Here is a 15451-nt window from a genome sequence, read left to right as displayed (position 1 = left end):
CTAGACGACCGGGTTCCTAGGTTTTAGCATGAGGTGGAAGGAGCCATCTGACTCCTCTACTGGAGCACAGGATGGGGGGACGCTGGGACCAGCCATCAAAGGAAAAGGCACATCTTCTTTTCCCAGGCAGGATGAGAAGACGAGGAGTAGCCCACCAAGAGCCAGGAAAATACCAGCAGCCCAGCCCAAGTAGAGGGCACCTCCAAACTCCCACTGAGGTATGATGTCAGGGATGCTGTCGTCCCAGAAGTCTTGGATTGTGGCATGGGCCACCCAGGAGACTGGAAGGAGGGTAGTGGCTAAAGCAGATGACTCCAAAGTCCCTCCCAGGAGGCCAAGCCACCTCTTGAATACCCATCTGATCCTGTGAAACCGGAAGCATTCAGACCCAAAGCTGGAGAGCAAAAGCCCCAATAGGCCCAGCCCGTGGGAGGCTACCATGAGGATGCGTGCTACCTGAAGCTCCTGGGGCAGAGACAAGAAGGATTCAAAGGCCTTGCACACAGTGGCAACTTCCTCTCGAACCACGCAGACCTCCCAAATCCCCATGATCCAGGTCTCCATCTCGCTCAGTTCCAGATTAAGAGTCTTCCACTGGGGCAGGATGGTGGTAACACAGGAGCAGACCCAGCCAAGGAGGGAGAGAAGTAGCCCCCCCGATCTGGACTTTCCCACAGAAACTCCAGGCCATAGTCACTCCCACCACAGATACAGAAAGAAAAGGAGCACGAGTGGGTCAGTGACTGGTTAGCAGGGACTACTTGAGTGGAAGATCTTTCACATTGGGAGAGAGCTCTTGTTTCAGTGTTCTGAGCAGCAGCTGAGGCAGGTGCCAGGAATTGGCAATGTTTGGGTTTAGGGGTTGTGTCCAATATCAGATATGGGTGTGGACTCTGGGGGAGGGTCCCATGACAGGCAAAAAAAGCCATACAGGGAGCCATCAATACATATCTGATGAATAAATTCATAAACTAAAATCACTCCTCAGCTCTGAGATCACAAGAATGATCGATGTTCTGGAAATACACGTCGATATAATCTTTTCGAAGGGCAACATGACTTTATGAGTCATACTTTTAAACATATGCATACTTTGACCCAGCACCTTATCTCCAGAAATCTACCTAATGTATCATGGATATGTACAAAGATTTATGAAAATGTCCATTGAAATATTGTTAAGAATTGTCATTTTTTGTTAATACTAGGCAGTCATTTTAAAGTGATTTTATAGAAAGAATTTTAATGATATGAAAAATATTTTTGATACATCGTTAAGTGAGAAAAGCAAGTGACCAAACAGTACATAGAATATATAGAATGCAGCCGGGAATGGTTGCTCAGGCCTGTAATCCCAGCACTTTGGGAGGCTGAGGTGGGTGGATCACTTGAGGCCAGGAGTTCCAGGCCAGCCTGGGCAACATGGCGAAACCTCACCTCTACTAAGAAAATGAAAAAATTAGCCGGGCATGGTGACACACGCCTGTAGTCCAAGCTGCTTAGGAGGCTGAGGCAGGAGAATCTCTTGAACCTGGGAGGTGGAGGTTGCAGTGAACCGAGATCACGCCGCTATACTCCAGCCTGGGTGACAGAGTGAGACCCCATCTCAAAAAAAAGAAAAAGACAAAGAATATATAGAAATATGTGCATGTTGCACTCCAGCCTGGGCGACAGAGCGAGACTCCGTCTCAAAAAAAAAAAAAAAAAAAGAAATATGTGCATGTGTGTGTGTGTGTGTGTGTTTGTGTAGACCACAAAATGTTAACATGATTATTTTGGTGATAAAATTATGCATAATTTTTATTTCCTTATTTGTGCTTACCTATGTATTTTATAAATTTATCACTTAATATTTTTATTACAAAAGCGCACAAATATTAATTTTACAAAATAATTTTAAATTCCTCAATCCAAGGAACCTACCCAAACCCAGAATATCCCCAGAGGGAGGTGCTCCCTTCCCAGGCTTCCCTTGCTGCTGGGACAGCAGCTATAATAAATGGTAATCATACCAGCTTCCATTCTTGTTTGTTGTTGCTGCCAAGTAGCAGGTTCTGACAGGAAAGGAAATAATTTGCATTTACTGCGTACGGCTAAATACCAGACTTTTGGCTAGACGCTTTATCCGTACTTAATTTTCACACTGTCACTGTACGATACACTTAGGTAACTTGCCAAGGTCCCCCAGCTGGTAAACAACAGATCCAATGTGAGCCAGGCAGTTCAAACTCGGACATTTCATGTTCTTGTCCCCAGGCTGCAGAAGCTGCCTCTGCACACTGGTGACACAGCATGTGGGTGAGACTTAGTCTTCATAGCAAGACGGAGAAGAAAACGGATTTATTCTGTTGGAGTCATGAATGTCTGACTCATGTGTTTCCCTATTCACAAATTAACCTACTCCACACTGTGTGGTAGATATGAAGTGAAAGCAAAGGTGTTTCTGAAAGGAAGAGACGTATCCTGAGAAAGGAGAATCTTGACTTTGTCTAACTGATGGCTCAACACCTAAGACATCTGGTATACCAGTGTTTATCAGTGGTGTGAGGTTTTGGGGGAAGGCACAGAGAATCATTTGAAGTGCTCATTTTTCTTTTATGTTTTATTACAGAAAACTTCAAACATATACAAAAGTAGAATGAATGGTATAAAGAAATCCCATATCGCATCGTTCCACTTCAAAAATTATCCACTCGTCCCAATCTTGCTTCATTTCTACCTGCACCCACTCCTTCCCTTTCATACTATTTTGAAGCAAATGGGTTGCTTTTTCAAATTGTAGGCACCTTATGCTGCTATTATAGCAACATGATTGAAAATACTGTGCAAACTTGGAAACGCTGTCTGCTTATACTGTCCTCTGCCAGAAATAATGCATTCGCTACTTCGCTTCTTGAATACAGGTATGTCATGTGTATGTGAGTCATGATAGGCCAGGAGGAATCCTTTCAGACTTTGCTCCTGACTTCCTTGCCTTATCCCGATGATTTGTGAACATCTGTGAATTGGGAGACATATAAGCCGTGATAAATGTGAACTATGAAGAAGGTGAGGTTAATGAGGGAATGCAGAACACATGCATCTATTAATTTCTTTTTTAAAATTCAAGTATTCATTCATTGTTGAATGCATTGACTATGTGTAGCCATCGCAGTGCATGCTGCATGCTCTTTCTTCTCCTTTCTCAGCCTAACTCTGGCTCTTCCCTGACTTTTCCTTGGACCTTGAGGAACAGTCTTCACCTTACCCAGTAGTCTCTCTGCTCAGGAAGAAGCAAGAGCTTAGGCAGTTGTGTTTTGTGGGTATGTACAGATAGGTTTTCTGGAGGGAGGTCCCAGAACCTCAATCTCAAAGTAGCACTTCCTTTCATTCTCACTTCAGATTTCTCATTACCGTTGTTGAAAGACAAAATTACAACAAATTTAGTTTAAAGATCTTAATTCACTTTATTTGTGATTCTAGAATCAGGCAACACTTCATTCCATAAAGTAGAATCAGTGTCCTGATGAGCTGAACAGAGGAGGTTGGTTTTATAGAAAGAAAAAGGCTGAAGAAAAGAGAAACAAAGAACATAAAGCAGATTGGCTGTTTCAAATTTAATTTCCTTGTAAGGTGGGAACCAAGAAACAGAACAATACGAAAATAACTGATTGATTGGCATCAGTTTAGTTCAGGTCCCAATCTTGCTTCATTTCTTGTAAGAATTAAAACAGAGGGAACTTCGTCATCACGCTGACTGAAACTGGCAGGTTTGGGAATTTGGTGACTATCTCTCATTCTCCTGATTTCTCAGAAGGTCAGATAGACAGCTTAGTTTTGGTTTGGTGAAGCAGAGCTTTAGCATGAGTGACTCCATTTTGGTTTGGTCTGTTGGGCTTAGTGCAGGAACTCAGTCCAAAACAATGGCCTCCTGTAAATGTTAACATTGTGAAACCTTTCTGATTCAGTCAGAGACTGGGTGCTTCTCCTCCAGTATTTCCTCTGCCATTTGCACCTTCCTCAGGGGCAGATTAAACTTCAGGGCTCGTTACTTTCACAGGTCCCTTCTAAGACTGGCATCTAATTTTGTATTCATTATTTTATATTCTTTTTCTTAAAGAGTCCTTCCCCTCCCTGCAACTGCATAAGATTTAGGTTCCACTAAATCTAGATCCATCCCTCATCTACCTACAGATTAGTAATTATCATATTTTTCTGTGATTATATATTCACATGTCGTGGGTCCCCAGACCTAGCACAACGTCTGCTATGTGATAATTGCTTAATAAATATGCAGCACAAAGTTTCAGAATTTTCATCTGTCAGTCATTCTTTGTCATTGGGCATTTATTATTAGTGCAGTTAGAATTCAAAGTAAAGTTGACAGGTCTACCAAAAAGAGATTGATTTGGTTTTCCAAGGAAAGGAGTTTCTCTCGATGTTTTGACTGTTTTCAGTGCTTCCTCTGTCAATCCCAGTTTTGTTTCCTCTGCTTATGGCACATGAATCAGCCCTTGCTTCACTGGGATAAGCAGATTATCTCGCAGACACTTAAAATTGTGAGGGATCTTAGGGTCAGTGCCTATTTGGGGTCAACCCTCACAATATACCTTTTTAAAAAACAAAAAACCTTTTACTTTTATTCAAAGCAGTACATTTGGTTCTTGGTATACATGGATCCAACCAACCACAGATCAAAAATATCCTGGAAAAAAACTAATAAAAAATAACAATACAACAACAAAAAATAATGCAAATAAAAATACAATATAACGACTATATAGCATTTAGATTGATTTGTATTAGGTCTTATAAGTATCTAGAGAGGATTTAAAGTGTATGGGGAGGATGTGTGCTGATTACTTGTAAACATTACATCATTTTATGTAAGAGACTTGAGCATCCATGGATTTTGCTATGGGGGCAGGGGAGGTTTCTGGAACCAATCCCCCCATACCAAGGGAGGACTGTGTATGTTTACTGCAGAAAAATAGAGAAAGCAAGGGCAGAGAAGAGCATAAACACCATAAATCCACCACCCATAGGATAATTTGATGTCTGTCCTTTACGTACATACTTACCTACTTTTTGTTTTTTGATCAAACAATGGCTATAGACTTATGTTTTTGAAAAGGAACCATACTATACATAGAATATTGTGAACATCTTTCTATATGCAATGCATTAAAGTAAACCATTTCTAAAAGCTTTTGACACACTTACATATTTATAGTCTGACAAAGTACTAAGTATCTTGTTCTTGTTCACACAGGACTAAAATTACGTCTATCTAAGTAATATAAATAAATATGTAATGTAGGTAATGTAAATGTGTAATGTATCACGTAGATGTAATATATGTTCATAGATGCAATTACAGGCAATCTTTTTTTTATAATGAGGTGACGCCACTTCTTTACACAACTCCAGAGGGCGCCGTTCATAGCTTCTGGTGCCACAGCAGCCCAATAAAAGTTGAGGAAAAAAGATCGAAATGGGCTCGTTGGCTCTTTCAGTTAGGTAATTTTAGACGTAAGCCTTTTGAAGTTTAGAAAGATTCAGTTAGACCTGGTCATTAAAAACGTTTAACTTCCTCCAGTGAAAAACGGGCGGGAAGCGACAAACTTTGAAAACAACTAAGGAAGAAAACGCGTCTGCGTACAGTTTGCCAACTACGGGACACCGTGGAAATCCCATCCCGGGATTGGAGCGGTGCCTGCTGGGAGTTGTAGTGCGCCCCTCGCCCTCCGGGCGGCGGTCTGAGGCCCTCGAGACTCCGTTTCCCGGCAGGCCGCGCGTCAAGACGGCCGGCGGGACGGGAGCTGCCGCGCTGGCTACGAGAGTGACCCAGTCAGCATTGGTTCCCGTCTTGGCCATGGCCTCGTTCGTGACAGAAGTTTTGGCACACTCCGGGAGGCTGGAAAAGGAGGATCTGGGGACCCGGATCAGCCGCCTGACCCGGCGGGTGGAGGAGATTAAGGTGAGAGCGGGGCAGCTGTATGCTGACTGGAAGGGGACGCCGGGTCCCTGTGTGAAGGGACTGGAGAGAGGAGTTGGGGGCTAAGGGCAGACAGAGTGGGGACCAGCAGAGTGGGGCCTGTCGGGGAGATCTAGTTGTGGGGGCTGAATGAGGAGTGGGGAGGCCCAGAGTGTGTGGATTGAGGAGGGATCTTGGAGGGAAGCCCAGACAGGGTTTGGGAACTGAGGAGGCTAGGAGGCCTGGGACTGTGGGGACGAAGAGGCGGTGGCTGGAGAGCACTGGGGAGTGGAGTTATGTTGGGGAGGGGTGTGCCGCGGGAATAGGGAGACTGAAGAGACCAGCAGAGCGGGAGGAGCAACTGGAAGCTCCGAGGAAGCTAGGGAGCGAGCGCAGGAGAGAAATAGAAAAGACAGGATCCCCCCTTCCCCTTCTTCCATCCATGAGTGTTTATTTCCTCCACCCACTCCTTGATTTGTTGATGAATAAAATAGCCTGGAGGATTGCACCTTTCTCCTCCCCGACCTTAAAAAAAAAAACCCCAAACCCTCAGTATGTTTTTATTTTTATCTATCTATTTATCTTTTGAGATGGTGTCTTGCTCTGTTGCCCAGGCTGGAGTGATCTCGGCTCACCGCAACCTCTGCCTCCCGGGTTCAAGCGATTCTCCTGCCTCACCCTCCTGAGTAGCTGGGATTACAGGCGCGCGCCACCACGCCTGGCTAATTTTTTTTGTTTGTTTTGTATTTTTAGTAGAGAGAGAGTTTCACCATGTTGGCCAGGCTGGTCTCGAACTCTTGACCTCAGGTGATCCACCCGCCTCATCCTCCCAAAGTGTTGGGATTACAGGCGTGAGCCACCGTCTCCGGCCTCTTAATGTGTTTTTAAAACTTCATCTACAAGCACTTGAAGCTGTGCTGAGTGTCAGTGGTACTTAGGGAGATGTTGCTGCTTTGAGGTTGATACAAAAACTGGAAGCAGGTAGCCACACACAGTTTTGCTTTGCACCAATATTGCTACCTTGCCAGTATTTGCCCACATCTTCAGTTGCTTTCATTTAAAATTTTGTGTATTTGAGTCAAGTAGGGTTTCGAGGGGGCAAGTTTGGCACACACAATAAAGGCACAGGTATAACTCTTCCCAACAGCTCTTGATTTTACAAAAGTAGTTTCCTGAATTTTAAGTAGTCATATCCCTGACATCTCTTCTTTAATATGGCTTTCAGATTTTTCACCACTGTTTAATGTGATGGAAAGAAGACAGATTTTTAAGCTACTGTAGCATGGCAAGCTACCCTAGCTCCTATGTGTTCTGAACCCAACGTGCCTTTCTTTCCTTTCACTAGTTTCCTTTACCAACTTGGATCTTCAGCCAATTGAAAATTACTTTCTCTGCTGTCCCCTCTTTTTTTGATCCCATATTTTGCTTATGTTGCCATTTTTCCATCTTTACCTGTAGTATTTCTACCCATTTTTCAAGTTCCATTTCAAATGTCTCCTGCATAAAAAAAAGTCTTTATCTTCCCTCAGGGAGAGGGGATCTCTTTCTCATTTGTGCTCCTGGAAGGCTTTGTAACTTTGTTGCTGTGTTACATTTCAGTCCTGTGTTCTTGTTGCTCAAGTATATAGTATCTTTACTACCTAGGAATTTGAGGGCAAGCAATTCGTTTTTTTCAAATTCATATATTTACTCCACTGTCAAAATAAATAATAATTTAACAAAATTAGCCAGGCGTGGTGTTGTGCGCCTGTAATCCCAGCTACTCTGGAGGCTGAGGCAGGAGGATTGCTGTGAGGTTGAGGTTGCAGTGAGCGGAGATTGCGCCACTGCGTTCCAGCCTGAGGGACAGAGTGAGACTCCATCTCAAAAAGAGAGAGAAAAAAAATCAATTTAAAGTCATAACATTTTTAAAAGATAAAGGAGAATTTGTGGCGCAGCTGCATTAACAAAACAAGACACCAATCTAAAGTGCAACACTAAACAGGTGTTCTCTCTTCCCATGGTGGAATAAATATACACAATTACACGTAAAATTTCACCGAAGATATGAGATGAGGCAAATAACCCTTTGAAATGAACCACCCAAGGAATCGAGGCAGGCTAAAAATTATTTCTTTTAAAATTTTACTGCAAGATGGAACCCCCACACCCTGCTCCACCCCCTTCCTCCCCCAGGTGAGTACTAACTCAAACCCCTCATTTTATGTGCATGGCCTTGGCTTCTGTCTTCTTTCCTCAGCCACATCCAAATCCAGAGAGGCTTCTGTACTCTATGCTCAAAAATGCAACCTTGACCAGGTGCGGTGGCTCACGCCTGTAATCCCAGCACTTTGGGAGGCCAAGGCGGGTAGATAACCTGAGGTCAGGAGTTCCAGATCAGTGTGGCCAACATGGTGAAACTTCTTCTCTACTAAAAATACAAAAATTAGCTGGGTGTGGTGGTGGGTGCCTGTAATCCCAGCTACTATGGAGGCTGAGGCAGAAGAATTGCTTGAACCCGGGAAGTGGAGGTTGCAGTGAGGTGAGATTGCTTCACTGCACTCCAGCCTGGGTGACAGAGTGAGACTCTGTCTCAAAAAAAAAAAAAAAAAAATTGCCTCCTCAAGTGCCTGAGGTCTAGAACCTCCAGGGAAATCAGGAGCACAAACACAGAGTGCAGCATCATTTCTTTTTTTTCTTTTTTTCTTTTTGAGGTGGTCTCTCTCTTGCTCTGTCATCCAGGCTGGAGTGCAGTGGCGAGATCTCGGCTCACTGCAATCTCTGCTTTCTGGGTTCAAGTGATTCTCCTGCCTCAGCCTCCCAAGTAGCTGGGACTACAGGCACACACCACCACGCCTGGCTAATTTTTTTGTATTTTAGTAGAGATGGGTTTGCACCATGTTGGCCAGGCTGGTCTTGAACTCCTGACCTCAAGTGATCTACCTGCCTTGGCTTCCCAAAGTGCTGGGATTACAGGTGTGAGCCACAATGCCAGGATGCATCATTTCTTTAAACAATGGCTTTAACTGTTGAATGAGCTCTGACAAGCCATATGCATTTCATAAGCAAGCCAAAATACTGTTTTCATATCTTTCTGTTTTTCTTGGAAACATGTATCATCCAAGTAAAACAAACAAACAAACAAACAAAAATTAGACTGGCCACGGTGGCTCATGCCTATAATCCCAGCACTTTCAGAGGCTGAGGTGGGTGGATCACCAGAGGTCAGGAGTTCGAGACCAGCCTGGCCAATATGATGAAACCCTGTCTCTACTAAAAATACAAAAATTAGCTGGGCGTGGTGGCGCATGCCTGTAGTCCCAGCTACTTGGGAGGCTGAGGCAGAAGAATCGCTTGTACCCGGAAGGTAGAGGTTGCAGTGAACCAAGATTCCACCACTGTACTCCAGCCTGGATCACAGAATGAGACTCCATCTCAAAAAAAAACAAAAACAAACAAACAAAAAATTAACGGAAACAATGAAAAAGATAATTCAAACGGTTTATGCCAAAAAGCAAACCAGTCCTTATTTGTTTTGGCGCAAACTCATTTCTTTTGGGGCTGTGAAGCCATGTAGAGGGTGATCAAGCAGTATCCCGCCCATAGTCAGCACCATGGTGGTCCAATATAGCATTTGGTCAGGGAATCCTCATTTCAGGTGGATGGGCATATCATCAGCTTTCTGGAGCAACTTCTCCAGCTCTGGAACTTTGTTTTTCCTAGCAAAATTATATGCAGTGGAATCAGGTCAGCTTAGTTGGTATGGCAAATATGATAGGTGGTGCTTCTGTGGAAACCCCAGGCTTTAATCCCTGTGGGCTATAGGCCTCTGAAATCCATGCTCCCACCAACTTGAACATGAAGCCACTAAATTTGTAGTACATGATGCCTGGAGTCCGGCTTCCCGCATCTACTGCCTTCACTACCTCCCCAGAGAAGGAGCCATAATTTATTTTTGTATCTTTCAAGGTATTGAATAATTCAATACACAGTATTCAGTACTTTGTTTAAGTTAGTTTGCATTAAAGGAGATGATGAAACTCAAATCAATGTAGGGTTTTAAGATCAGGCCATAAAATGTTATAGGCAAGAAAATAGAAATTGATTGAGATATATAGATTATGGATTTAATTTATCCATTTATTTTCTTTTCTATTAGATTTATCATTAAAATTGGTGACCACAGTCTGATATAGTTCAATATGAGAACTTCTGACTCCACCTTTCTCTTTTCTAGCAATTGTACAACTCTTGGGCACTGTTGGGGTTTAGTGATCATAGTCTTCTTTTTTTTAATTAATGTTTTAATCGACCAGTAATAGTTGTACATATTCTTGGAGTACATAGGGATGTTTGATATTGTTGTCTTTTTTCACCCTAATAGTGTTATGAGACCCCTCATGGTGGGAGAAATGTATTTTTGAAAGAAACTCATTGGCTGGAGGGAAAGTGAATGGTTGTGGGCAATTGGCAAGAAGGTTCTAACATGGAAAATGCCTCGTGGAAGATGAATATATTTTTATCAGAGTTTTCTACTCATTTCATTGTCTTTTATTGTAATTCTGTTTTGTATTTTAGGGTGAGGTGTGCAATATGATTAGCAAGAAGTACAGTGAATTCCTGCCTAGCATGCAGAGTGCGCAGGGCCTGATTACCCAGGTGGATAAGCTATCTGAAGACATCGACCTGCTGAAATCCAGGATAGAGAGTGAGGTAAGGATAAGTTGTTAAATTGGGTAGGTTTGTAGGGAGGTGGTTCAGCTTCCTGATTCCTAAGACAGCTTAATTGTGTACAACTTTTTAAACCCTCACTTTTCTGTTTGGTAAATGGTGATTGAACTAAATGATTGTAGGGTGACTTCAATTCTGAAATAGAAGTATTTTCCAGAAGTGTAATTTAAATAACTTATTTTTTATGGAAGAAAATTTGACCAGGCCCGGTGCATCACGCCTGTAACCCCAGCACTTTGTGGTGGCCAAAGCGAGTGGATCAGTCTGTTATTTTGCACCTCTGGCACAGTACAAAAAATATCCCCAGAGTGTATTTGTAATTAGTTGATTGATTAGGGAGTCAGTATTAATAGTGCAATATTAGACTGTGCTATTAGAAATGAAGTGTCTGGAACAAGACAGTAATTGGCTTTCTGTACCTTTTACTGGCCACATCCTGGCTGTTGGAATTCATTTAGTTTTGATTGTTGTATTTTGAAAGATGGCTGGTCTGGATGAGAAGGTTTAGCCCTGAAGTCTGTACCATTTGAAGAACTGTGAAATAAACTGGGGATGTTTAGCCTTGGGAAGAAACACTTTCAATATTTGAAGCTCTGTCATATGGGAGAAATATTCAAATTTATGGTTGGTAATAGAGAATTTTTTTTCAATAGGTGTATGTTAGAAGTTTATTCAGGCATTTGGTGTATTTGTTGTGCACTTAAAAGGTGCTGGGTACTGTGAAAGTTGCTGAATAAGAATGTTTTTTATTTCAAGGTGTGAATCTCATACCTGATAATAATAGTGTGACATAACAATAAATAGGAGTAATACAGTTAGAGAGAGGAGATATAGCTAAGGATGTCTTACTATAGGAAATGACATCCAAACCAAGACGGGAAGTGATAGGCAACAGGGGAAGGAAGAGTGTTGTAAGTAGCCATAAATGTTAATTTTAGGCAGAGGCATGGAGGTAATGGAGAGAGGTCACTTTTGGGGAGCTACAAGTATTGCATAAGACAAACGTTTAGAGATTGTGGTGGGAAGGAACATAAGATGAATTAGAAAGGTAAGCAAAGACCTTGCATATCAGGTTAGTAGTAACATGATAAAGTTAGTGTAGACGTTATCTTGATGGCACTGTGGAACCCGTAGAGGTTTTTAAGCAAGAGAGTGACATCAGATTTGAATTTCAGGAATTCTATTCTGCTTGCAGTTTGAAGAAAGAACTTGAGGGAAATGAGTCCAGGATATGAGAAGGCAGTTAAAATATTCAGAGGCAGTTAAAATAATTGAGGAAAAAAAGGGTGGTGATTTGCCCTAAAGTCAGTGGCAGTGGGGATGGAGAAAAGTTGATGGATCCTAGTGACATTTCAGAGAGGATATTTGGGACTTGTTGATGTGGGGAGTGAAGGATGTAGGAGTCAAGGATAACTGGGGAGCTAGGTCATGGTTTCATTCCATTCATTGAGACAGTCTAGAGAAAGAGCAGGTTTTTGTGAGAGATTTGAGGAGTTTAAATTTAAGGTGCCTATGGGATATCAAATGAACTTTCACAGACAGTTGGATTATATTAAGGTGAAGGCTAGACTGTTGTAAAAAAAAAACAATAAATAAAAAGAGATACCTTGAAATGCAGTGGCTCAAACAAGATACTTAAAAATCATAGTACTTTAGTAAGCAGGCTGATTCTACAATCTAGGGCCCAGCTATTCTAGCATAGTGTGTGTCAAGAATTGAAGGGGATCTAGGATTTTAACTTTCTTGAAAGTCAGTAAGTTAGCCTGCTAAAGTTTCATGGATTTTGTTTTTACATTTTTTTTGAGACGCACTCTTACTCTGTTGCCCAGGCTGGAGTGCAGTGGTGTGATCTAGGTTTATTGCAACCTCTGCCTCCTGGGTTCAAGCAATTCTCCTGTGTCAACCTCCTGAGTAGCTGGGATTACAGGCATGTGCCATCATGCCTAGCTAATTTTTGTATTTTTAGTAGAGATAGGGTTTCATCATATTGGCCAGAGTGGTCTCAAACTCCTGGCCTCAAGTAATCCACCCACCTCTGCCTCTCAAAGTAACTGGGATTACGGACGTGAGCCACTGCACCCGGCCTCATGGATTTTTTTTTTTAATTTTTAAAAATTAAAAAAAAATTCTTGTTTTTTATTTTTTTGAGACAGTTTCACTCTGTTGCCCATGGCGCAGTCATGGCTCACTGCAGCCTCAACCTCCTGGGCCCAGTTGATTATCTCACCTCGCCCTCCCGGGTAGCTGGGACTACAGGTACAAGCCATCATGCCCAGCTAAATTTTTTTGTAGAGACAGGGTCTCACAATGTTGCCCAGGCTGGTCTCGAACTTCTGGGCTCAAGCAATTCTCCTTCTTCAGCCTCACAAAGTGCTGGGATTACAGGCTTGAGTCACCATTCCTGGAAAGTTTCATAGATTTTTGTAGAAGACATGAGTCTCCTTGGTGCGAGATGAAGGACAGTTTATTACTTACAGCAGTATCAGCATTTTTGCATCAGTTGCGCAGTCCTACTTCCTGTAGGACATTGTGCAGTGGATTGCTTTATATTAATAGAAAAGGACTCCTGAGTTTAAGGAACCTGAATCTTTTTAATGGGTAGCAAGCATACCTCCCTTTTGCTTTGGAGGGAGACACCATCTCTGTCTTCCAAGGCTGTTTACTATATAGACGTTCTTGAAAAGATAGCCCAGAACTAAAGACAGTAATTGCCTTACTTGTAAGATGGTGCAAATATGTGAGAGACCTCTAGAGAATTGTCTTTCAAAAGTCTGTAGAACAGCAGCTTTGGCAGTACCTGATAGCTTATTAGAAATGCAGGATCTCAGGCCTCAATCTAGACCCACTGAATCAGAATCTGCATTTTACTGAGAGTCACTGAGTGATATGTATATGCATTACAGTTTGAGAAGTATTGCTCTTAGGGTTTTGTCATTATTTACGTGATTCAATCTGGTCTCTTCTGGTATCCAGGTCATAGCTGGAGATAAAGGGAAAAGAGAGGGCATGTAGGGGCCACATCTATTTTCTTAGGACTCAGAGTTGGAAATGGTACACATTACTATTGTTAGTAATTGGTAAGATCTTAGACATGGTCTCACCCAACTGTGAAGGAGGCTAAAATATATAATCTGGTTGGGTGCTATTAATATGGAAAAAAGAATAATGGATTTTAGTGGACAGTTTCCACATCATTTTACCCATATACATGTTTGGAGGTGAGGAAAATAATGTGGACTTGAGATAGCAGCACTTAGTAATTGAAGCCATGGGAATGGACAAGATTGCCCAGAAAGAGTATATAAAGCAGGGTTTCTCACCCTTGTCACTATTGATGTTTTGGGCTGGATAATTCTTTGTTGTGGAGGTCTGTCCTGTACATCGTATCATGTTAGCAGTATCCCTGGCCTCTGTTCGCTAGATGTGAATAGAACTCTCTCATGGTGACAACCAGTGGCAGCTACTGTCTTCAGACATTGCCACATGTCCCTGGTTGAGGGTGGGGCAAAATCACTTCCTGTTAAAAACCACTGGTTTGGAATAAGAAGACAATCAGGAAGAAAGGAGTATCAATATATATGGAGTGGTCAGAAAATGAAGCTCCCAAAAGAAAGTGAAAAAGGAAGGGCTAGAGAACTAAGAGGAAAATCAGTAGAGAATGGTATCATGGAACTAAGGGAAAGAATGTTTCAGAAGGAAGGAAAGTTAACACAGTACTGTTAAATACATTTCAGTCAACAACAGACCACATATACAAGTGTGGTCCCGTGAGATTGTAGTGGAGCTGAAAAGTTCCTGTCACCTATTGATAATCCTGACTTCATAGGGCTAGGCTAATGTGCGTGTTTGTGTCTTAGTGTTTAACAGGAAAGTTTACAAAGTTAAAACAAAAAATTTAAAATAGAAAAAAGCTTATAGAAGACATTAAATATAAATAAACTATTTTTACTACAAACCACTGCTCAAGAAAATAAGAGAGGACACAAACAAATGGAAAAACATTCCATTCTCATGGATAGGAAGAATCAGTATCATGAAAATGGCCATAAGCAATTTATAGATTCAATGCTGGTCCATCAAACTACCATTGACATTCTTCACAGAATTAGAAAAAAACTGTTTTAGTTTTCATACAGAATCAAAGAAGACCCATATAGACAAGACAATCCTAAACAAAAAGAAAAAAGCTGGAGGCATCACACTACCTGACTTTAAACTATATTACAAGGCTACAGTAACCAAAACAGCATGGTACTGGTACCAAAACAGACATATAGACCAATGGAGCAGAACGGAGGCCTCAGAAATAACACCACACTTCTACAACCATCTGATCTTTGACAAACCTGACAAAAACAAGCAATGGGGAAAGAATCTCCTATTCAGTAAAATGGTGCTGGGAAAACTGTTTAGCCATATGCAGAAAACTGAAACTGGATCCCTTCCTTACACCTTATACAAAAATTAACTCAAGGTGGATTAAAGACTTAAATGTAAAACCCAAAACCATAAAAACCCCAGAAGAAAACCTGGGCAGTTCCATTCAGGACATAGGCATGGACAAAGACTTCGTGAGAAAAATGCCAAAAGCAACTGCAATAAAAGCCAAAATTGACAAATGGGATCTAATTAAACTAAAGAGCTTCTGCATAGCAAAAGAAACTATCATCAGAGTGAACAGGCAATCTACAGAATGGGAGAACATTGTTGCAATCTACCTATCTGACAAAGGTCTAATATCCAGAATTTACAAGGAACTTAAACATATTTATAAGAAAAAAACAA

General features: G+C 41.8%; 2 protein-coding genes and 1 pseudogene across 2 annotated transcripts in view; 1 reads left to right on the top strand and 2 right to left on the bottom strand.

Annotated features, from left to right (window-relative positions):
* CLDN25 (claudin 25) lies at positions 1–691 on the bottom strand. Its single transcript, XM_011926774.1, is given in 2 exon segments — positions 1–657; positions 659–691. Coding segments are annotated over 2 exon segments (690 nt in total).
* A 5024-nt stretch (positions 692–5715) lies between these two features.
* ZW10 (zw10 kinetochore protein) overlaps positions 5716–15451 on the top strand; it is a 40745-nt gene continuing 31009 nt past the window's right edge. The window contains exons 1-2 of the mRNA XM_011926773.1: positions 5716–5959; positions 10514–10648. Of these exons, the coding sequence (XP_011782163.1) occupies positions 5855–5959; positions 10514–10648 (240 nt within the window). The 5' untranslated portion in view covers positions 5716–5854. The remainder of the gene's footprint in view (positions 5960–10513; positions 10649–15451) is intronic.
* LOC105501176 lies at positions 9482–9819 on the bottom strand (annotated as a pseudogene).

The sequence above is a fragment of the Colobus angolensis genome, unplaced genomic scaffold, assembly GCF_000951035.1.
Source record: "Colobus angolensis palliatus isolate OR3802 unplaced genomic scaffold, Cang.pa_1.0 Scaffold7, whole genome shotgun sequence".
Classification (NCBI taxonomy): Eukaryota; Metazoa; Chordata; class Mammalia; order Primates; family Cercopithecidae; genus Colobus; species Colobus angolensis.
Note: the sequence above shows the minus strand (reverse complement) of the source record. Positions and strands in the feature narration are given on the sequence as shown.